The sequence below is a fragment of the Charadrius vociferus genome, unplaced genomic scaffold (assembly GCF_000708025.1).
Source record: "Charadrius vociferus isolate BGI_N301 unplaced genomic scaffold, ASM70802v2 scaffold15, whole genome shotgun sequence".
Taxonomy (NCBI): Eukaryota; Metazoa; Chordata; class Aves; order Charadriiformes; family Charadriidae; genus Charadrius; species Charadrius vociferus.
The window spans coordinates 7313684-7336261 of NW_009650064.1; the positions used below are offsets into that span (position 1 = coordinate 7313684).

At 40.3% G+C, this 22578-nt stretch overlaps 1 protein-coding gene across 1 annotated transcript in view; it reads left to right on the plus strand.

The window, feature by feature from the left end:
• Positions 1-5865: 5865 nt before the first annotated feature.
• Positions 5866-22578, plus strand: part of TRIQK (triple QxxK/R motif containing) — a 40802-nt gene continuing 24089 nt past the window's right edge. Inside the window, exon 1 of the mRNA XM_009891853.1 lies at positions 5866-5943. Within this exon, the coding sequence (XP_009890155.1) occupies positions 5883-5943 (61 nt within the window). The 5' untranslated portion in view covers positions 5866-5882. The remainder of the gene's footprint in view (positions 5944-22578) is intronic.

Genomic DNA, 22578 nt, shown 5'->3' on the forward strand with positions numbered 1-22578 from the left:
AAAATGTCATACTGTTTTTATAACAAGTGTAACACCAATTGCTAAACAGATACCTTCTGTATAAGTTATGTTTTTATAAGTGAGTTTTGGCCTGGTACATTTTGATTTTTCTTCCCGTAGAAGCAGTGACAAACTACTCTACTGGGAATGGGAGGAACCTTTGACATTTTTAATAGCATCTTTTTGCTTAAAAACCCCAAATTTACATAATTATGAAGTCTGTTAAAATCTTAGTCAGGTTTTGCAATCCTTTAAATTTTCACTTTTTTTGTGGCTGTCATGAATATATTTCATGAAAATCTTTTCAACTCTTCAGATATTTAAAAAAATTCGCATCTAGAAAAAGTAAGTCAACTTTTTGCTAGAGGAGCGAATGAAAATATCTGGGCCTAAATAATCCCACCAAATTTTAGGTATTTATGAGAGGTTTAGGAGCATAGCAAGATTGCTGGAGGCGATTTGGATTCCTTACCATTGCATCTCTCCCTTCATTTGCTGTAAAGGGAGCAGAGGTGGCGTCCTGCATAACTTGGGTGTCTCACTTACCTCCCTGAAATTAGGTGGAACTAGTCGGGGTTGTTGATGAAATTTATTTTTCATAATGTGTTGCCTCAGGATTTTGAAACAGCCAGGAGAATATGCTGAGTATTCATGTGGACTGTTACCTGTGTTTTACTTTTGTTAAATAAATTTGGAGCTAATTTAATGGGTTTTGTAGGTGTTGTATAGGAAACAACCAAGAGAGCAGCTCCTTTTCCTAGAGTGCAAAGGGGACTTACTGGAAGTAACAATGTGCATTTTGTTCCTACTGCTTACATGAAGCTGTTGAACAGCCTGATCTGTGTCAGAATAAAAGTTGTAATTCCTATGTGGTTTTAATCTTGGGATATGGTATGGTGTTTTTTTGTCCTTGTGTAGAATGTTAAGATTATTTTAGCAATATTTGTTCCAACTGGAGTTATGGATCCCATTTTTTTGATTAAATTTCCCAAATTTAACTGAGTTGAAATCAGGTCTATTGCTTTCAAGGTTAAATTAAGTAAATAAATGTTAAAATCCTTTTATTAAAAGAAAATGAAATAAATCCCCATAGAAAGGAGAGCTACGTTCTGCAGGAAGCACCATGGGCAGGTGCTCTTTCCTTTGAAATAATAATCTCATCCTTTGAGAGAGACTTTCCAGAGGAATGGTGAAGACTACTATAAGACTTACCAATAGGACATAAATGGATTTTCTTCAAATTTTTTTTTTTGTTTGTTTGTATGGGTGGTTTTTTTAAGTATTAGTAGTAAAGGTTTTTAAATTCTTTCTCTTGGCTAAAGTATGGTTAAAGTATTCAGCTGCATTATTCTTCCAGTTCTGGCTGCAGGTCACTTCCACTGCATCTCTGCTGCTGCTGTACAGACAAACCTGAGTTACTGTACTTCAGCAGTACACCAAAGAAAACCAAATTAATATAACCAGCAGCAACGTTTTCAAAAATACCTACATGCAGACAGCTTCCCACTTGAAATGCAGTGCTACCAGTTCTTTGGAGTCACTTGATCTTCACAGAGGATCTGATGTGCTCCTTGGATTTTACCTGAGGAGGATAAAAGGGTATTTTTGCTCTCTTGTTACTTGCAAGGGTTTTAATACCCGTTATTTATTAAACTGTGAGCTATGGAATTGACTGGTCAAAGACCAATTCTTTCACTGACATCAATAAGCTTTGAATCGTATTAAACAATGATTTGTGTTGAGAGTTCAACTTATCAACCTGTATTGCATTCAATAACAACGACCAAAAAGAAAAGGATTTTTAAGTTTGGTATCCATTTGCAATAAAGGATAAGGTACTTCTGCATATATGCAGGTATTCACTGCGTTCACCTGCATTTTCAATTAGAGCTGAAGACTTGGCCCAGTGCTTTTACATTCTGTAGCGGTTCTTTTATATCCTGAATTTTTACTTGCTTTTATCTCAGCTGTCTAGCTATCTTTCAGCTACAAAACCTGTCATTTCATTGACTATTTTTATTTCTTTAGCATTCTCTCTATTAGTATTTAGGCAGCTTATTGTTGAAGAATACAGATGTACTATCAAATATCTCTGCTAAGAAAGTTCATACGCATGCGCATGTGTAGATCTTTGAGTATTCACTGGTTTGCACTTTAAGCCTTATCACTGTTATTAATCATTTGTATTGCATCATAAATGCACAAAGTGCAATCTTTTGCTATATAGTCCCTGTATTTATTTTTTATTAGTAATCCTAAAGTAATTTCTAGTTCATTAAAGTCAGTGCTTTAAACTTTCTTTGGTTGATACAGGCTGTGTATGCAGCAAGGATAGTGAGTTGGGATTTAAACGCTCCTGTGGCCAGATCTTGAATGGATAGTTATAGGTCATAATAGGCAGTTTATTGTGTGTATTATTATTATCAGCCACTGCTTATGAATAAAAGAGGCGGAAAAGAAAAATCGTATGTTCTTCTGAGGGTGTAAGCCTTCAAAGGTGAATTATGAGAAGGGAAGAGAAAGAGGATGAAAAAACAGTAAAGGGTGCCACAAAAAAGAAAGACGTCTCTTGACCTTGTGGTATCTCTGAAATAGCAATAAGCAAAAAATCATTCCATTGGGCCTCGCATCATTTTCTTAAAACCATCTTTTGTAAAAGCTTGAAAGTTGAGGAGGGCTCACGTTGCCTTCAAATGAGCTGAAATTGCTCCTGAAGTGGTTTTAGTAGCCTGTAAAAAGAGCAGTGAGGAGCTCCTTTACGTGGTTTGGTTGGTTTTTTTTTTTTAAATGGTTGTGTAGTCATTAAAATTCCAGGGACCTGAAGGCTGCTGGGGGTGCGCGCAGCACGGCGCACTGCCTGTCTCTTCGGCTCGGCGAGAAGATGGAGGAAAGGCCACATCCTCCACTTGCTGAGGTTGGAGGCAGCCGAGCGCCCAGAGACAGCTGGGAAAGGAGTGCACATTTCATTTACAGTAAAGCTAAGATGACCGATTGTTGTAGGATGACCACTGCTATTTTAAATGGGTAAAAGGCGCTTTTCAAATCGTTTTGTGACTCATAAAGGTTCCAGGTTTTTCCCTTATGGAAATCTGATCAGAAAGTTACGTTGGGAACCACTCGTACAGCAAGGTTCATAAATAATAAATATTATATCTTATTAATCCATATTTTAGTTTAACTCTGGCTCGTGGCAAGTTGCTTCCTCAGGGAACGCAGGATTCTTTACAAGAGAAGGTGATGAGCCACGGTCCCCGAGGAATTAAATTGTGAAAACAATCTCGGTTTCGTACATGCTAATATAGATCTGTTATTCCCTTTCCACATCTATCACAACACATTCTAAATTGTGGCTGATCTTTTATGCAAATAGCTGTCTTATTAGACATTGCGGCTGTATGTGCTAATGTCTCCATGGGTTTCTCGGGCGTTTGCTATCTAACCATCAAAGCGGTAGAAATGAATGATGATTACTGCATCCCTTTGAAGAACAAAGAGGAGTCGAGGTTCTAGATGTGGGAGTCGGTGACACCGAGCCACGCGGGCAAATGTGAGCATCTCTGTGGCTCGTATTATCTCGGGAAGTAATTTTTGCCTGCATTTTCTTCCTGTGTTTTATTGGCACTGCTAAAAGTGCAAGCATCTTTCACAGCTGACGTTTTGTTACAAAACATTAGTAGGCTATTGAAATTGCAAAAGGCAAGTCAAAACAGTCTCTAACAGTGGCATAAAGAAGCCAAGAACTAGTTTTGCGGTGTAAAATGCATCTGTTATCTCCTCAACTAGCTGAAAGTTCAAATGTTAGTTTTATTTTTCTACTCCTGTTATTATGCTGTGAATGTTCTGTGAGAATTCTAACTCAGTTAAGAAAATAGCTGGAAAGCATAACAGAGGGGGAAGAAAAGCCCAGTGGTTTATAGTTCACTGCTTATAGTGTTTTCCATAAAATGGCAGTGTTCTCTGAATTAAACCAAAATAATGCGTGGAAACATGAGAACACTATAATGGACTTTTCTGTTCAGATTAAAAAATACTGCTATTCTTTTATACTATATTACTCCTCCTGAATGCCTTTTAAAAAACTTGATGATTTTTGAGAATCAAAGTTCATTTTATGTCCTGTGTCCCACACTTTAAATTAAACCAGGATCCTGGTTCTATCTGTGGTGGTCTGTTTTTGTCCCTTGGCATTGAATGCCAATAATTCTTACAGGATAAATACAAAAAAAAAAACCTTTGTGGGTTCTAAACGTGAATCAGTGATGGCATCATTCCTGCAGGTGTCCTTTGAACCTTGTTTGAAGTTAGGAAGGAAATAGTGGTGGGTGTTTAAGGCTGTGATGCTGACGGTAGCCCGTTCAGCAGTGCCTTGGCATGTTTTTGTGCCCGTGGTTTGGCATGGCAGTGCCAAGGGCTGCGCTTCCCAGACAGCACACCTTGGCAGAACCTGGGGAAGCTCGTCTTGCTGTAACGCAGCTGGTTATGCCTAATGGGAAAGTAAAACTCCTGCAGATACTCCAAGGCCGTACGTGCACGATCTGCAGATGGTTTGTGGCCATCCGGTATGGTTCAGCTAAAGTTTGCCCTTGGCGCTGTGCTCGCCAAGGCTGGTTGGGAAAAGGCAAGTGTTGGCTGTGGTGCGTCTTCCGCGCTCAAATGGTAAATCTGACACCTCTGGGAAATGTCGGTCCTTTTGTGAGCGCCGGGGTTGATGCTGGGATGCTTGTGTCATAAGTATGGTGGAACGGTGGGGCTTATCATCGCTGTGGTGAGTGATGTCTTCAGCCTAGCCAAAATGGTTGAAAACCCGTGTTTTGAACAAATGTGACCATAAAAGCCAGGTGGTTTTTTACTATGGAAAAAGAGGTGAAATGAGCATATTTGTGGCATCTTACTGTATCTTTTGAGCAGCAGTTCTGAGAGGGGATGAATAAGAAACCATAAGGTTTTGCACGTGAAATGCGTATATTGGGAGTTTGCTAGAACACTACTTGTTCAGTTACATGGATGGTGCAGGAGCACCAGAGTACCAAAAAGAGCATCTCTGGATGAATGATAGTGCAGTTCCCTGTGCAATCCTACTGTCACCTGCTTGTGCTGTGCAACGCGAGAAGCCGATTCAGGAGCCAGGATGGTTGTTACCTAAATGCACCGAAGGTGATTTAAACTCTCAGTACTTTGTCTGAAGGGTGTAAAATGGGCACAGCCTCAGCTCTCACCTTTATCCTCCAGTTTCTTTTCATTAGCAGATCTCTAGAGCCCATGGCAGGAAGGTAGAAGAGAGCGTGGCGTTGCGGTGTTTTAGGTATCTTGTTCCTCTCTTTTGCTCGGGGTGGCCGGAGGGCTGCGTCTGCAGGTGGGTTTCCTGAGCAATTGCACCAGTGGATGCACACATGCCTACTCCTGCCTCGAACACCCAGGCGTAGTGTAAGTGTGTTTGCCAACGATACAAGTGGCTCACAATACTACATTCACTTCCCAGTTTACTAAAGAAAAAAATTATCTAGGAATGTAATTCAGTAGTACCAAATGCTGAATTACAGTGCAATCAGTTTAAATCCTTTTCTTTTTTCTTTTTTCTTTTTTTTTTATTCAAACTAACAGGCATTCTGTAGTGTTAATAACCCATGCAATGGGGAAAAAGGTGTATTTCGAATTTATCTAATAGTCTTCAGAATAGTGACGATTAAATCCGGTGTCTTATTGTACTCTGGGCAGACTTATGTCTTTGTGTATAGTCATGTAAATACTGCTTGTTACAGTTTTTTTCTGGTGTTAGAAGTCATTGATTTCCTTAGTAATTTATTTGGGAATAATGCCTTTTCTTTTCTTTTTTTTTTTTTTTTTTTTTCCTGATACTGACAGTGATTTTTGGATTGAAAACGATGGGTAGAAAAGATGCTTCTACAGCAAGGACTCCTGTTGACCAATACAGAAAACAAATAGGTAAGAGATCTGAAGAAGAGTTTGTGTGCTTAAAAAAAAATAAATCTGTTTTTTGCAGCCAGACCAGCTTGGTTAACAAAATGTGCTATTCCTCTTCAAAAAGTTCATGTTAGTTGTGAGCAGTACAAAATAATGCATCCTCCAGGAAAACATTTTTTTGTATGCTGTTGACTAATTTTTTCATAAAAACCTTTTATGCAGCCAGTGTTTCATGTAACTTGAAAAAAGACCATGTTCTGTGTTTGGAAATGCTAGTGAAATGCTGCAGTGCCGTGGCTACATGATCTTTCTGAACTGCTGGAACTTTCATTATTTTCCTTTTTGTCTCCAGTGTAAAATATGGGCATTTCTAACAAAATACAGTTCCAACTTAATAACAATTTTTGATACATTGAACTATACAGACCTTTACATTGTATAAAAACATTTATTCTGACATTAATGGAATACTTTCGATATTTTAATAATTTATTTTCCTAGGTTTTTTTCTGTTCTTACCCATTGTAACTGTAGGTAACTTGTATACAAATTAGGCACATGCGTATGCATGAATGCACACACGTACACTCATACACGTATATACAACGCAGACACAAGTCCCTATTTCTTTGCTTAAATGTGGAGGTAAGTGATTTGTTTTTGGAATCCATATATGAGGATTCTGTCTCTCTAGGTGTTAAATATTGTGTCTGTTTTATAATATTATTTTCAAAGTACATATATAAAATGAAGTACCTTAATCTATACTCAGTTATTTAAGTAAATGACTGTTTTACAGTTGCTAAGCACCCACATCTGTGTTTAAATATGCAGAAAAATAGCAAGTGTCTGGGAAAAAAAGGCTGTTTATAATGTACATACTCATGGTGAAAGAGCTAGGGTATGTGAACAACCTTATTTTTATCATATCTTAATTTTTTAGTGCCTCCTTACTATTTTAATGTAAGTGTTTTAATGTTTTTTTCCACATTTAAAGTTGAAAGTAAGGAACTATTTTATATTTTATTTGGTTTAGATAGCTGTGGAATGTTCTATATTTCCTAATCTTGGACAGTTCATCTTCCTCAGTTAATTCTCTGAGATAGAAACGTGCCTGAAAACCTCCAAGTACCCTTACGGATGGGAAGCAGATATGCTGCAAAAATGTTTAAATAGATGGGCTCTCCGCTTTTGTGCTATTTAGGTTTCATGTAGAAAACCTTGCAAGGAAACTAGTACTCAGCAGAAGATGACACCACAAATATTTGACCCAAATGAGTTTGGTGAGAAGTGGGAGCCCTGCAGCTCATCTTCGGGACAACTCGTCCCACGTAACTGGGTGTTTGGAGAGAGGATGATTGCATCAGCTTTCTGGCATTTTCTCCGCATTTTTTTTCATCGTGGTTACTTCTTTTTCAGCCACCTCCTTTAGGGTTGCTTTTCTTGCCTTTGTGAACACCTTCAGGTGACCATGGTTGGAGTAATTTTTTGAAGTCCTCTGCAGGGTGAAAGAGACTGGTGATCTCCAGTGGGATCCCCGGCGAGCAGGCTGGGCTGCTGGAGGACCAGAGGCATGTAAAGCTGTGTCTGAGGGTCACAAAATTACCTCCTGCTCTTCCACAACTTGGGCTCATTCTTGCACATTACCACCGTGCAGCACCATGGTTGCACATCTAACCCCTGTGAGATGCCAGAACTGATCGGCTGTGCCTTGAGTAGGGGAGAGGATACTGTGCTGTAGCAAGGGGGCGAGAGGATTTGTATTGGGGCTCACCACTTGGAGCAATCCTATTATGTAGCTAACTCTCTGGTTTCGGGCTATCGTGTTGTCTGAAAAATTTGTCACCTTCCCTGTTATACGATGCAGCACCATGATCCATCGGGTACTGCAAAAATACAGCGTCTGTAGTTTGAGTTTACATATTACAAGCTCATTTTCCTTAGATGCGATGCATTGCTCTTAACTTGGCAAAAGCAAGTGTTAAAAATTATCGTAGGAAAGAATCTCACACCGGCAGGCAAATAAACTATATAACCTAGGAGGTGTTTCTGTGATTGTAGTATTCCTTAGAGGACAGAGAGCAAGAACTAAAATAGACTATCGACTGCCTTTTGCTCTGACGATGGTTACTGCAGCTCCCACTCTGGTCGTTCACTGATACAGCCATAGAGTTTGCCAATGGAAATTACTTCTCTGATCTCACCAGTGAACTTAATGAATGTGAGAGGGAGGAGTTGAAAAGTTATGGATATGGTTTTATGCTGTAATGTTGCGGGCACGTTTGAGTTTTACATATAAGCGTTTGGGGCTAGCTTTAGGGCTGAGCATTTTGGGCTCAGCCTGGTAGCTGAGCTTAGTCAAGCTATCCCTGTAGTCTCATTATGCCTTTAGGTGTATTTTAGGACAAATAGGTATATTATTGGCAAATATTGTCCAATAAAGAACTTGTCTTGCTATAATGAATGTGGAAATCTTTCAATTTTTTGCTATTACTTCTTGATTTTTTTTTCTTCTTACATAGTTTTGTGTAAGTGAGGGTAATTCATCTGTTTATCACACAATCACAGGATGGTTGAGGTTGGCAGGGTCTCTGGATCTTGTATGGTCCAACCCCTTTGCTCAAGCAGGGCACCTAGAGCTGGTTGCCCAGGAACATGTCCAGACAGCTTTTGAATATCTCCAAGGAGGGTAACTCCGCGACTTCTCTGGACAACCTGTTCCTGTGTTTGACCACCCTCAAATTAGAAAAAAAAAAAAATCCCTTATGTTTTTCAGTGTGTGCACATTGCCCCTGGTCCTGTCACTCAGCACCACTGGCTCCATCCTCTTTGCACCCTTCCTTCAGGTATTTACACACATTGATGAGGTCTTTTCTCCTGGGTAAACAGCCCCAAGTCTCTCAGCCATTCCTCACAGGAGAGATGCCCCAGATCCCTAATTTTAACTCTTCTTGATATAATTCTTCATGATCTCATTAAGATACTTATTGAAAATTATACAGGAAGAATTTCAATTTTGTCTTAAAATCTGTTCATTAAATAAGCCCTGGGCTTGGCAGCTTAGGCACTTTTGCAGGGATGCTTTAATGTGAGGCTGTTCAGTAGAAGACCCCCCAGAATACAGAACGCCGTTGTGCTCCAGGACTGTGTAGCTTATGGGAGGGTCATTCTTGTTTGTAGGAGAACAGAGACAGAAGGCTGATCTATTTTGGAGATGGATGTTTGATCACTCTTTTCCAGACAGGTTATATCTAGAAACAGTGAACAAAGGGAGGGTGCATGGGGCCTGTCTTTAAAAAAAAATAATTTATCAGCCCCGTTTAAAATTTTAAATCCATGTTTGGAGTGATTGCCATCCTTCCTTTCCAGACATTCGGTACCTATGGGTTCTTGAAAATATTATGATGGATGCTGGCTGAACAGCTATCTCTTGCTGGCTAATGGTGTAGTGTTATTTTTTAGCTCACAATTTAATGTTTTCTAGCCTCACTGGATAGAAGGTAACCAGATTGAATTGTTTTTAATACCTTTCTTTTTTTGATGGAAAATGTCAGTCTTCAAAGAACGACATGTCACAAAATCACGTCAACTTCAACACAATTTTCAGTTAGATGTTTAGTGGAGTAATTTGAAATAAAAGCAGATTTTTAATTTCATTTTGTTCCAAGCTTTCTGTTTTGTTCTGAGTTTCCATACGGCACGCCGCATGTTTGCCCTGTGCCACGGTTCAAGTTCATGTTGATCACTTCAGTTCAGACATTTGCCTTTTTCTCTCCTCCGCGAGTGCGGGATCACTCATGTGTTGTTTGCCACTGCGCCGTTAGCGGTTGCTGTTTCCTTCAGTAGCATTTTCAGAGGATTCCCCGGGCATAGAGATTGATATTGCTCTTCTCTGTCAGCTGGCTTTCAGCCATCTTTCCTGCCACCAGCCAAAATTTGTCTGTAGTGCCTCTTGTTTCAGCAAGTGTTCCAGTATCCAACAGCAGCACCACCTTTTCTGTGGGAGCAGAGGCAGCCTTTTAGTTATCAGACCAAACTGGCACTGGCTTCATGAAGACTGTCCCCAAATGGGACAGGGAACAACAGCAGCAACCTTTGCAGACTGGCTCAGACTGTGCCTGGAGGAGGGAGGATGGTGCCGAGGGGATCTCTCCCCGTTCAGTTCCCCATAAGCAGCCGAGGCTCTGGAGGAGGTATGAGGCAAAGTAATTTTAACGCTCTTTATTTAGCACTCTCTCACATACCCAAACATATACCTGTCATGCAGCAGCAAACGGGGCAGCTCTTCCGCACAGTGTTTCCTTCTCACTGCTGCTGTTTGTGCTGCTGTGCTTAATTTGCTGGGATCAGAGGAAAGGTGTGAGGCAGTATGCATCTTTCCGCATTTATGCAGCTTTGCTCCGCAAATGCTGTGAAAATAGCAACAGGTTTTGCACCATATTTGCTTTGTTTACTGTTATGTGTGCTTTAAGTTCCCAGAACAATTCCACATGTATATTTTCCATCCGTCTTCATCTGGTGTGTCGCTTGCTCGGCATGGAAGCCGCAGGATTTGTGGGTAGTGTTCATGACTCGTGTGATTGCGGGATCCTAAGCAGGCATACTGAGAGGATTATAGCATAACTAAAACCTGGTCTGCAAATCAGGAATAGACATACTTTTGGCTCCCATTACTATTGTGTTGCTGTAGCATAATTTTTCATGAGGAGAGGTTGTTTGCCAATCATTCAACCTCCAATTTGTAGATTCAAGGGTCTGCTTATTGTCTGCTCTGTATCTTCTGACTTGCCGGCTTGATCCTTTAAGGGCTGAAGCTTATACAGGCATAGCCCAGGGGATCTCTGGAGTAAACAAGGCTCCTCACGTCCCCTGGGAAGGAGTAAAATTTATGAATGAAAATAAAATCTCTTTTTGTTTTGGAAAGCACAAAGTGCGAGGCTGAGCAAGATGGCTCGATGGTGGAGGCGGTGCTCGTTGGCATAGTACATGCAGAGCGATGGGGTGGTGAAGGGGACTGGTTGGGAGTCCTGAGACCCCGGCTGTAGCAGTGCAGAATTGGAGAGAGAACTGTCCATCTGAACTCTGTGGGTAAAGTCGCCCCTTTTTTAAAACTCTTCAGCGCAGGAAACAGGTGACTTGTCCAGAAGAAAGGCAGCTCATCCTAGTGCCAAGGGTTACCATCCCACTGTAGCCCCAATGAGGTGGAGAAGAGCTTGTCTCTCGGTGTGAGTGTGGTGGGCAGAGCTGGGCTTGGTTGCCTCTCAGTCTCCTGGACAGAGTGGCTCAGCTGTCAGCTGGGTGTTTGCGAAGGAAAACAGTCCCAGTCTCCCAAACCAGGACTCATTTGTGGTAATATGGTTGCACTGATGATATGAAGGAATAGACCTTGGTGGGATGGATGGGTGGATGGATGGGAACTAGCAGCAGCAAGAACGTCTCTGGAGTTCCCACCTCCAGCTACCAGCTCAGTCGCCAGCATGGACCTGTTCCCTTCCTGTCTCCAGAGGGAAGCCCTTCTTGCGGCAGATTGCCACTTCCACTTGCCCTGCTGCGAAAGGAATTGTCTTTACCACCTCACCTTTTCCTCTGTTTTCTGTTATTGTTCACCTTCTCTGTCCTTTTACATAGTTAATGTCCCCTTATTCTCAGTAGTGCCATTACGTACTCAAATCAAACTGACCGCTAACGGTCTTGCTTTTCAGCTTAAAAAAAGGAAAAGTGAAAGGAAATGTTGATACTTTCTTCTGAAATATATTACATAGTTTGAAGTGAAATGTGATTGTTTTGTTTTGTTTTGGATCAGGAAATGTTTGTTATCAGCATCAAAATTTTAGATTTCTTTTCTGAAACAACAGCAACAGCAGCAACAGCAAAAAATGCTTGGACTGAATTTCTGCTGAAAATTTCAAAATCGCACCATTTGTCACAAAACAGGAATTCCTATCTCTTTTGTCTCTTAAGAAAAGGCACAGGACCAGACGGCAGCATTTGCATCATCGAGACTGCTCTCTACTCTCACAAGCAAAGATGTAGCAGGACTGATGTCAATGGATTGAAAATCCTCCAGCCTATTTTTTTAATTAGACACACGCCCCCCCCCGCCCCATATTTGATGGCAGTCACCTATTTATTGGGAGAAAGGGAGGGAGGGGAAAAGTACAGAAACAAATACTTGCTATTCTAAGTTGAGACAAAAAATGAAGAGACCTCTCCTACTACTTATTTAGAGTGTAGAAACAACCCAAGAAATAGGCAGTTCTGGTGCACGGTGTGCCCCTTTTTTTTTGCATATGGAACATTACATTTACTGTCTTGAATTTTTCAAATAAAAACGTACTATTAAGCACATAATAAAGAGAAGGCGGAAAAAAATCCTCCGTTTGCTATTATGTGTGACTGTTGGCAAGTTTTGGAATCTTTTCCTATGCTGAGTTTTGTACTTCAGAGTGAAATGCCATGGATACCATGTGTAGTCACTTTCCTTTTGTTTGGGAGGAGGTTTTATGAAGAATGAATTTCTTTATCACAAAAATTGAACTAGATCTTTTGGTCAGGGATTGCTGTTTTAATTTCGAGTTTGTGCCAGTGGCATCACTTCTTGGAAACTAAAGCAGCAGCAGCTGAGGAAAACACTGCTGTGAAGTAAGGCCTAGTCTGGCTGTACTAATTTAATCCACATTTTGTGACGATTGGGATGTTTTTAAATACATTCTGTGAAGGCTGATGATGGATTTTAAGCACATACAGTATGTGATCACTTATTTTTTAAGGTCCAAAGCAGTAAAGCTATATTTTATTGCCTTGGCTGAGAGCATAAAAGGTGATGGTGGATCTGGATATGTACTTGGGTCTGCGTGGATATTATTTAGTTTTTATTTGCGGGGCAGACGCAGCCCCAGCCTGAGCAGGGACAGGAGGGGTGGCTGCAGAGCCGGGGGGCTGTGGGAGCACTTACACACACCCTGCAGAGAGGCGGTGTATCTAACCCTTGGCTCCCATCCCCTCTCCATGGCAAAAGCCTAGAGTTTCTTTGAACTTGTTTGATTATACTACTTTTACTGTACGTTTATACTACGCTTGTGTAGTACTTTTGTACAGATGGAGTCTCATAGCCTGCTCTTATTTTAATCTCATCAACAATATCACCATTTCACTCAGTAGAGTCACTAGGAATTCTTTTTATAGGTGTAAATGAGAGTGAAATTTGACACGCTGTTTCCAATTGCTGAACTGCATTTCAGCATGGTGTTATTTCAAGCATTTGCAATTCCGGTAAGGTATCTGGTATCTACAGGGCTCTTGCAATGATACATATTTGTGCTTGTACGTACTCTCAGCTTCTGATCCATTCTTCAATGGATTCATTTCTACAGCCAAAAAAATCACCCTAAAACAACCTCTTTGTATCCTCTCCAAAATACATAAAAAATTCACTATAGACACATAAGCATGCATATATTACATTCAGAGGCAGAGCAGTTTAACATTTTTAGAAATACTTTCACCAGGCTTTGAAAATCTTAGCTGGTATGTGTGAAGGGTGGACTTCAAAGTACTCATATCTCAATGTGAATCTGTAAATCTAACTTTAGGCACCCATTTCTAAAAAGTCTCAGGCATAATTTTTCTATGTATACGGTGTTCATATATATGCATTCTCTGCATGTGGTACATGTGCTTGTATTTGTAGGTAATATTACATCAATATAAATGCAAGGAGAGCTAGGAATTGAACTACAAATCTGACTTCCTCTTCTTTCATCATAAAGCAGCAGTGCAGAAGGCATAAGAATGAAAAGCCCAGTGCACACGCATCTATCAAGATGCGCTTGGCAGATGTTTAAGGTGGACATAATGCATAGTTGTAACAGCATTTCTTCAGTTACAGTGCTATGAGATGTAGTGGTTGGGTTTTTTTTTTTTCACTTTTTAGACCACTTAAGTTTTGCCCAGCCGTTGTCCTGCAATGGAGGGTGGCAGTCTTTTAAACCTCCGCTGCTCCTCCACTCTCTGGACTAGCAGAAATGAAGGCAGCAAGGATTCTGGTGAGCACGGCAGGGGGCACTGGTCTAAGAAGAAAGACAGCGTCCCCTTGGCTCAATTCAAGAGGTTTAACTGAAGAGACATTTGTATTTCATGCTTCAGGATGTGACCATGTGCATTATTATGTAGTTCAGTAGGTATTGCACCTATTTATGGCCTTAAAAAATATGTTAGATATCTGTGTTCAGGGTAAGCATGACCGTAGAACAGTCATCTGGCTTTTGTAATGAATTTGTTCACATTGGTGATTGCTATCATGCGGTCCATTAATTGCATGTTGTCAGGCATTTCTGTAACTGGTTTGTATTAAAAATATTTTTTTCAGTGGAAGCTTTTGCTTCTATTATGCCTTATTTTGGAAGAAAGTTAGGAACTGGCTACATTGTGGTTTTCAAGGTCTTGAACTATTTATGGGATTGTCTGCTAGGCTCTACATATTACTTGCAGGCTTTAAGTGTTGGATGCAAAATGAAGTAACAGGGCAGCAGGAGAATGATCTTAGTAAGCTCAAACTGCTCAAATGAGAATATAAAAAGACAGTTCTTTAATTTGAATTACAGTTATAGAAATCGCAAACATCATGCGACTAGCTTTTGCTTTTACTTGATGGTAAAGGCTGATTAAAAATAAGCACTATTGAAAATATTCACACATTCAAAGTTATTTTGAGATTTTTCATTTGTGTAGCAGTTGGATCAGTACAGCAAAACACCAAGAAGAGAACAAAGAGCTCTACAATAAGAAGTGGAATGTGGGAAATCAAATACTCTGCCCTGATTGAGTGCTCTGGTTGCAGTTAATAAATTTACAGATAATATAAGGCAAGTCACTAATCTGTTGTTTAATCTCTGAAATACTTTTCTTGAAATCTGGTCCTTGTCATCATCCCAGCTACATAGATACCATGGGACTGACTGAATGAGTTTTGCTCTGATAAGCTATCTATACTCTTCTAAAATAACTCATATATTAAATAATAATATTTTCAAGAGTTTTGACTTCCTGTTAAATAGGAAAGGTGGAAATAGTCTGCCTTTTCCTTAGTTTATTTCCTGTGAATATCTTATCATTATCAACATATCTGCATTGATGCCGTGAGATTTGTAGCAATACTGATATCTTCGATTGTGCGATTTGATTTTACGTTAACAAAGTAACAGTAATTTTAGAATGCACGGCTGGTTTTGTTAGAGTTAATTTTTCTATGGTATTTTAACCAAATACCTGTAGGTTTTCGTGTTCATAAGAATTGGGGGTTGGATGATCTAGGGTGTGATCGGTAAGAGGATGTGACACAGCTCATCACTAAATCACTTGCTCAGATTCAGCCTAGGTGATAGTCATGGGAAGATGGTAACTGCCTGGCAGATGTTGGGTGGCATTTATGATGCGATGTTTGTGCATTCAGTTCCTAGTGGAGAAGTGTTGAAAAACATCATTATTTGTTGGCAGTCAAAACAGAGAGGAGCTGGATAATGAACTAGCATATGGAGTGAAACAGTGCCTCAGCATTAGACATGGTCCCTTCAGCTCAAGGTTACAGCATACTGACGAGATCATGGCCCAGAGTCACTGAAGCTGTTGTGAGTAAGTCTGACCTCAGAGGGTGCATTAAACCCCGCAGCTTTGGACCTTTTGAGCGTTGTGCTCGTGCTGACCTGCCTCTTAGCAGCTCTAGTTAACTTGGCCACAATGCTGTGTATTATGGCAGTGCATCTCCTGATTTGAAGTTGGCGTGCACCTAACCACACCACAGGCAGAATGCAAGCGGGGCCTCCTAGGAGGGCATTGAGTGGGGATGTGTAAGAATTATCTCTGTAGGCTTCTGTTTTAACAGGTGAAAGGTCTGAGTTTGGGCTGGTGATTCACATAACAATTGGAGTGCAGACCAGTGAATTCCAGTTCCTGTTGGCATTGTATAATGTACTAGTACACCTGCAACCAGAGAGCCAGAGGGTACAGTTTGACATTACAGAGTGACCTTTAGCAACACCTACTTCTCTCTACTTGTTCCTGTCCCCATGTCACAGTGTATACTGCACCATCCTCTGGGATCACACAGCTGTTTGTGTGCCGTTTTGGTCCAGCCTGAAGAAAAAGATGTGCTGGGCAATTTTTCAGTTGAATCAACTCCCTGATCTACTTCATCATCTGGCCGCACGCGCAAACTGAGCTAATATGCATCGCAGAGCAGGACGGCACACTGCGGGGACTGAAGTGTGGCAAAACTCAGGCCAACAAGTGCCGTAAGGCAGTATTGCTGTTGAACATATCGCAAAGCCAAGCCACACCTCGAGTGAGTCTAGGAAGAGTCTTCATTCTGTATAACATGCAGATTGAACAGAATAGGAAGTGTGAGAAGGATTTGCTTCCTTTGTAGGCTTCCCCTGACTTCATAGAATAACTTTTGGTTTCAGTCCAGTGGCCTCTGTGGGTCAGATCAGTCCTACTGGCTGAATTACTTTATGAATAATAACTACGATAGTTTAAATCCATGTATTTTTAGAGATATCTGACACCGTCTGCAGTGAATAATGATGTTGTCTTCCATACATGTGGAAGGCACAACAAAACCTGAATGCAGTTCTTTCTTTGGCACAGCCTTTTCCATAATGTTCAGGTATAGTGCAGTGTAATTTGCCTACCAGACATTAGAAAGAAATGGAGTTAAGTGACTAGTGGGATTATCTCCGAAGAAATACTTTTCCAGAAAAGACAGGCTGCAGTCCGCTGTGTCATTTCTGGAATAGATGGGGACTGTGCAAACTAGAATGAACTGCACAGGGAGAAACATTGAATAAATTGCAAATCAAATAGAACTGAAGGTACAATCCTTAACATACTTCATAGTGTGAAGTGTCTCAGAAAATCAACCTGTTAAGTACAATACCAGATGGAAACGATTGGTAGAGTTACAAGAAAATCAGGCTCATGTCTGTAACACAGGAGGCTCAGCGTATCTTGATAGGCAGCTTGGAAAACCACAGACCCCATAGCACATATTCCATGGAAGAGTTTCTGTCCAAATGGCTTAATGGAAAAAGCAAATATGACCTGTTGTGTTTGTGTAGAGAAAACTATCAAATTCTCATGATTAATAGTCATGAAAAGGACAAAGAGCAAAGTGCTTTCATGTACTCTTCAGAGAGGGAGAATAGAATATTTTGGCTGTGGCAAAAGCAGAAAAAATGTAGTCCACAGATGATTGTCTTCCCCATCTTATTTCTATCACTGATGCAAAAGGAGAAATTAAAAAGCATAATTCAATGTTAACAATTTTGCTTTATCCAGCTACCTTCCAGGTAATTTTTAGTCTGAAGAGAAACACTTCCTACAGTCAAGAGGCCATGAGTAGGAAGGTTGGATTTTATGGCAGTGGAGATTTGGGACAGGTATCACACTACTGAATTTAGCAAAGTTATTTCAGATGCTCAGCCTTGTAACTAGAAGCAAAATCCAATCCGTAAGAGGGAAGATAAAATGAATGACATTTAGCTACTGGTAAGACTTACTCTATTTCTTCATTATTTGTTTGTTTTCTGTTGTCAAAATACTGTCAAAGAACTGTGCGTGTAGCCGACTTAGTAATAATTTTGGAAAAGTTTCACAATAAAGGAGGCTGAACGCCAGTACTGGTTTCCCAGAGAAGCTGTTGAATTTCCATCTCTGGAAATTTTTTGAAACTGAGTTGTATGAAGACGTGAGCCACATGATCTAACTTTGAGGTTAGCCTGGCCTAGCTTCTGGTTAGAGTAGGTAACCTCTAGAGGTCCCTTCCATCCTGAATTATTCTGACATCCTCTGCCATTATTTGCATTTGTTTCTGAAATGCTGGGAATATTTCCTTGTACCGGCATAGAGTCCTACCACAGAAAAGGTTCTCAGAGCTGCTCAGCACACTCCTGTGCATGGGCAGATGAAGAAATAGAAAACTTAGTGATATGGTACTTGTCATACGTGGCTATATCAGCATTTCAAAAAATGCTTATAAATACCTAAAGGGCGGGTGTCAAGAGAATGGGGCCAGGCTTTTTTCAGTGGTGCCCAGCGACAGGACAAGGGGCAACGGGCACAAACTGGAACACAGGAAATTCCATCTCAACATGAGGAAAAACTTACTTACTTTGAGGGTGGCAGAGCACTGGCACAGGCTGCCCAGGGTGTGGAATCTCCTCTGGAGATCTTCAAAACCCGTCTGGATGCGTTCCTGTCCAACCTGCTCCAGGTGAACCTGCTCTGGCAGGGGGGTTGGACTGGATAATCTCTGAAGGTCCCTTCCGACCCCTACTGTGCTGTGATTCTGTGATTTGGGAATGTCAGGGTGGGTTGCATGACTCATGGTCATGAAAAAAAGTGTGGTTTATCCTTGTGTGTATTTAAAGGGGAGATTGGAAATACTAAAGCCATTAAATAGGGCACTGGAGACAGTGCATTGGACGTACTGAGTACTGCTTTGCTCATCCATGTTTAAGAAAGATGAATTGAAAGTGAAAGAGTTGCTGAAAGAACTACTAGAGTGACCAAGAAGAGCCTTGCGTAGCACAGCGGAACACAAACTAAGACAAATATGGTTCCTCTCAGTGAATATTTTGGGAGTAAACACTTGGGAAAGACAACAGTCCATATATATCCAGTATGTAACTGTGTATAAATTGTCCATAAAGAAACATAGCTGGAAATTAGAAGGCAGTTTCTTGCCAATAGGAGATTGGGCTTCTTGAGTAATGTCCTACTGGTAGGGCCAAAGACCAAAAAAAAGCCCACAAAGTTCTAACTTGTTTTCCAACTGATCGTTTTGTATGATCGGTTTTCAACAAAACTGAATGATATGGGTGCCTTCACTAACAGAGTACTGGATTTCAGTAGTTCACCAAGTCCTTCCTAGTCATATGTTCCATATGGACAAAGTTTCACTGTGAAGTGGAGCAGCTTTCTGAGATATTTATAGCTAGAGAATGCATTTGGAAGAATTACCATAACTTTCTGACTGCAGTTTGACTTGTGGAAAAATTAATACTGAGTATTTTCACCAAAATCAAGATTTCAGAAGAACTGAAAATATAATCTTGAATTTCACAGACTTTTTCCCTGTTGTTGAACAGCATATGAAATTCAGGCTGAAAGTCCAGGCTAAAAGGAGAGAGAGGAGGGAAAAGGGGCACATTTCAATTGTATCATTAACCTTTGTTTTTCTGTGCCTGTGCTCTCAACATAATGTGGTGAAACCATCAAAACATTTCCATAGCATCATCTTTTCCTCTTTGTTTTCAGGGGGGGTTAATAAACTGCGGGGTGTACATTTGGTGTTGCTGCTCTTTTTGGTTTTTTTTATATTATAGAAATGCAGTATTTTACAGTCTAGTAGTAAGTACAGTATGTAATTTCTTGGAGGATCCCCAGTTGTACAGCTTTGACAGGACTTTCCTATGTCACCCCTTGGCCCTAGCTGTTGCAGCACGTCCCCTTGGTAGGAATAGGATGTGACTCAGGCATTCTTGTTGTCAAGAAATGTCAATGAGAGACTAAAATTGGTTCATACCAAATATTTCTAGCAATTAGCTCATCTCCAGGGGGACAGAAAAGAGAAATGCATACTATTTGTAAGTTGTCAAGGAACCTGGGAACATACTTAATTCAGTAAGTAAATAGGACGAGTCTGGAAACAGTTTACAGCAGGTACCAAAGCTTGTGGAATAAGGGCATGGTAAATGTGAGCTGTCTCCACTGCATACATCACTGACTGAGGTGCTTTCTTTAGGTGGAGTTTTCCTTCTCCACCTATCTATTTATTTATGGACCAGCATATACAAAATCAGTCATTTCCCAAGAATTATTTTCACCTAGCTTAGCACATTTTGAAATTAATTCATGTGGGTGCGCAGCACTAAGTGTTATTGAAATCTTTGGCATAAATTGCTTGGATCTTGGAAGTGCACACCAGTATGGGGGGCACTGAAAAAGTTTCATTCCTAGTAAATCTTGGAATAGGTCGATATATTGGCTAGAGCGGGTTATAGCTGGGTAAACATCTGGAGCAGAAAGTGATCAAGGCATGTATATTTATGTGGACTACTGGTCACGTAACGTGTCACAGGGACATATCAACTCAGGCTGCCATTTGATCGTGGAATGGGATTCTGGCCGCAGAGAAGTACGAGGTAAGTCTATTGCCATGTTTTACCTCATCAAATCTGCGCTTTTCCTAAGCCATAAGAAGGAAGACAGTTACCCAGGACAGCTTGCCCATTTGATGAATCAACACGTGAATGTCTTGTCCAAAGTCATACCCAAAACGTGTGGCTGAGAGAGGAAAAGGTATTCTGGTCCTCATCTATTGCCCTAACCATAAATGCAGTTGTCATCTTCCATTGATCCCTTGCCTCATTTTGTACTTCGTACAAGTTGATCAATGAGTCTTATCATTCATATTTACTTAGCTCCTGAAAGAGAAAAGGGCTTCTGAGCAGCATACTTTATCATAAAATGATAAAAATTCATAAACTTCTGTATTCTGGTATATATGTTAGGAGCAGACAACTTTATATTTATTCCTCGTCTTTTCAGTGCCCGCCTTTGAACTTGCTAGTGTCTGTGTTAAAAATACAGGTGGGTGCCTACAGATTTTTCTTATGATATTTCTGTGGAGAAAACCAACAAAAAATAAAGCACTGGCCCACTACAGAGTGAACTGTCAGTGAGTCCTTTTGCCACACTCTGTAGCTCTTCTATCATAAGAAAAAAATTAAGGATTAGAACATGAGCATTAAATTATGATTGTATTTCTGCCACAGCTTTGGATTTTGCACCAAAAGAACTAAGTAACTCAATGCAAATCTTCATTTCATGCATGTTTCACTCAAATGTTAGTTGCAGTAATTTTGTTTTAATAATTTAGTGTCCTGTATTCTGCATATGCAAAATCCCTTTGCTAAATTTTTAGAACTTGACATAATCAGATCCACTGGCTTTTTCTTGGATCTCAGAAAAGTATGTCTGTCATAAGGACTGCATTGTTACTGAAAGTGAAGTTGTGTCTCTTTTCTTCTGAGGAAATGAACTGTTGAGAAACAGGCCATAGGGAGAGTGTGTGGCTTTGTTTTGTTCTGTGTTTCTGTATCTATCTGTCTACAAAATGAGACATTCAGGAAAACAATATGCTCCAAATGTGAGACAAACCTCTAGGTTGTGAGGAACTGAAAAATGACTCTGAAAAGGAAATGCCTTGACTGTTTTTCACTCTGCATGGTATGTATAATAAATGTGTCCTTTGGGGTATATTTAAAGAACAGAATCAATCGGAGCGAGAAATGTTAAGAAAGAACTGCTCAGGTAGTTTACAAATAACCTCTCTCATCTTGTCCTGAGCAACGCCTGTCCTGTCTGCTGGGAGCTCACCCCGGCGGGAGGTGGCGGGTCCTCTCTGCTGATGCTGAACATCACGACTCTCCCGCAGGAGACGCACTTGAACTAGGACCAAGTCACCGGTCACCTAATGGCGCGTGGCTGAAGCTGTGTGTCCTGTGTCACGTGCTAGGCAACGCTAGGTGACTCTACACAAAAGGACTTCTTCAGCAGGGGCAGAGAGAAGGGGCTGTGGGGTTACGTAGGACCTTTGTGATCGCAGCAGCATCCATAGAAACAGTTTGTGAGGAAACCGGCATAGTTACAAGTTAGTTTTCTGTTTAATTCTGTTTAATTTTGTATGCTTTTGATTCCAGAAACTGAAATTGCTTTGTGCATGGGTTTATAAATATTTAACACACATTTTTAATGAATAAGAAATTGACTTTAAGGGTCAGTAGCAGATTTGGTTAGTTTTTCAGGTACTTTTTTTAATTGTTTCTCATTATATTTGTAAATGTAATTTTAAAATCTTTAAAAAGAAATTAATATAGGCCATCAGAGAATCATCTCTAATAGATAACACTCATGAGCGTTTTTCACTTCTATTACGCTATTAGACCAGGATCTCAGAGTTTTTGATGAGTACCAAAGTCTTGCAAGGAAAAGAGATTTCCCAAGGTCATACAGTAATTTTATGGAAGATTCAGGAATAAAAAACAGGTTCGTGCTTTATCTGCTCTAATCGAATAGTTTTCCAGATGGTAGACTATTTTCCTCAGCAGTCTCTCCAGCTTTTGTATGTTTCCTACAAGAGCCGGCGTACTTAAAAGATCATCCTGTGGAATAAAGTTTCGGAAAAAATGATGCTGGGAGCAATCCTTGTTTCTTTGAATAAATTGCCATAATACGTCTTTCACTCTTTAAATTGTTTATAATATAGTCATGTTCAAAATAAGACTATTACTGAAACCAACTGACTTTATTCATTAAAACATCAACGGAGCACTGGTGCCAGTGCGTATGATGAAATAAAATCAAAAGGTCTCAGATAAACTCATTACCATCACTCTGATGGCAAAGTGATTGGAAAAATACAGCATTTAAGTTACTTGACAAATTTATATGCCTAAAGAGAAGGTGTGAAGTAAAACCTGGCTATTCTTTATTCTGTATTGAAGTTTGCAGTATTTGTGCATTCACCTGTAAGGCAGCAAGTCCAGTCCTGAAGTCAGGAGTAAGATACCGTTATTTTACATGTTTTAATACACT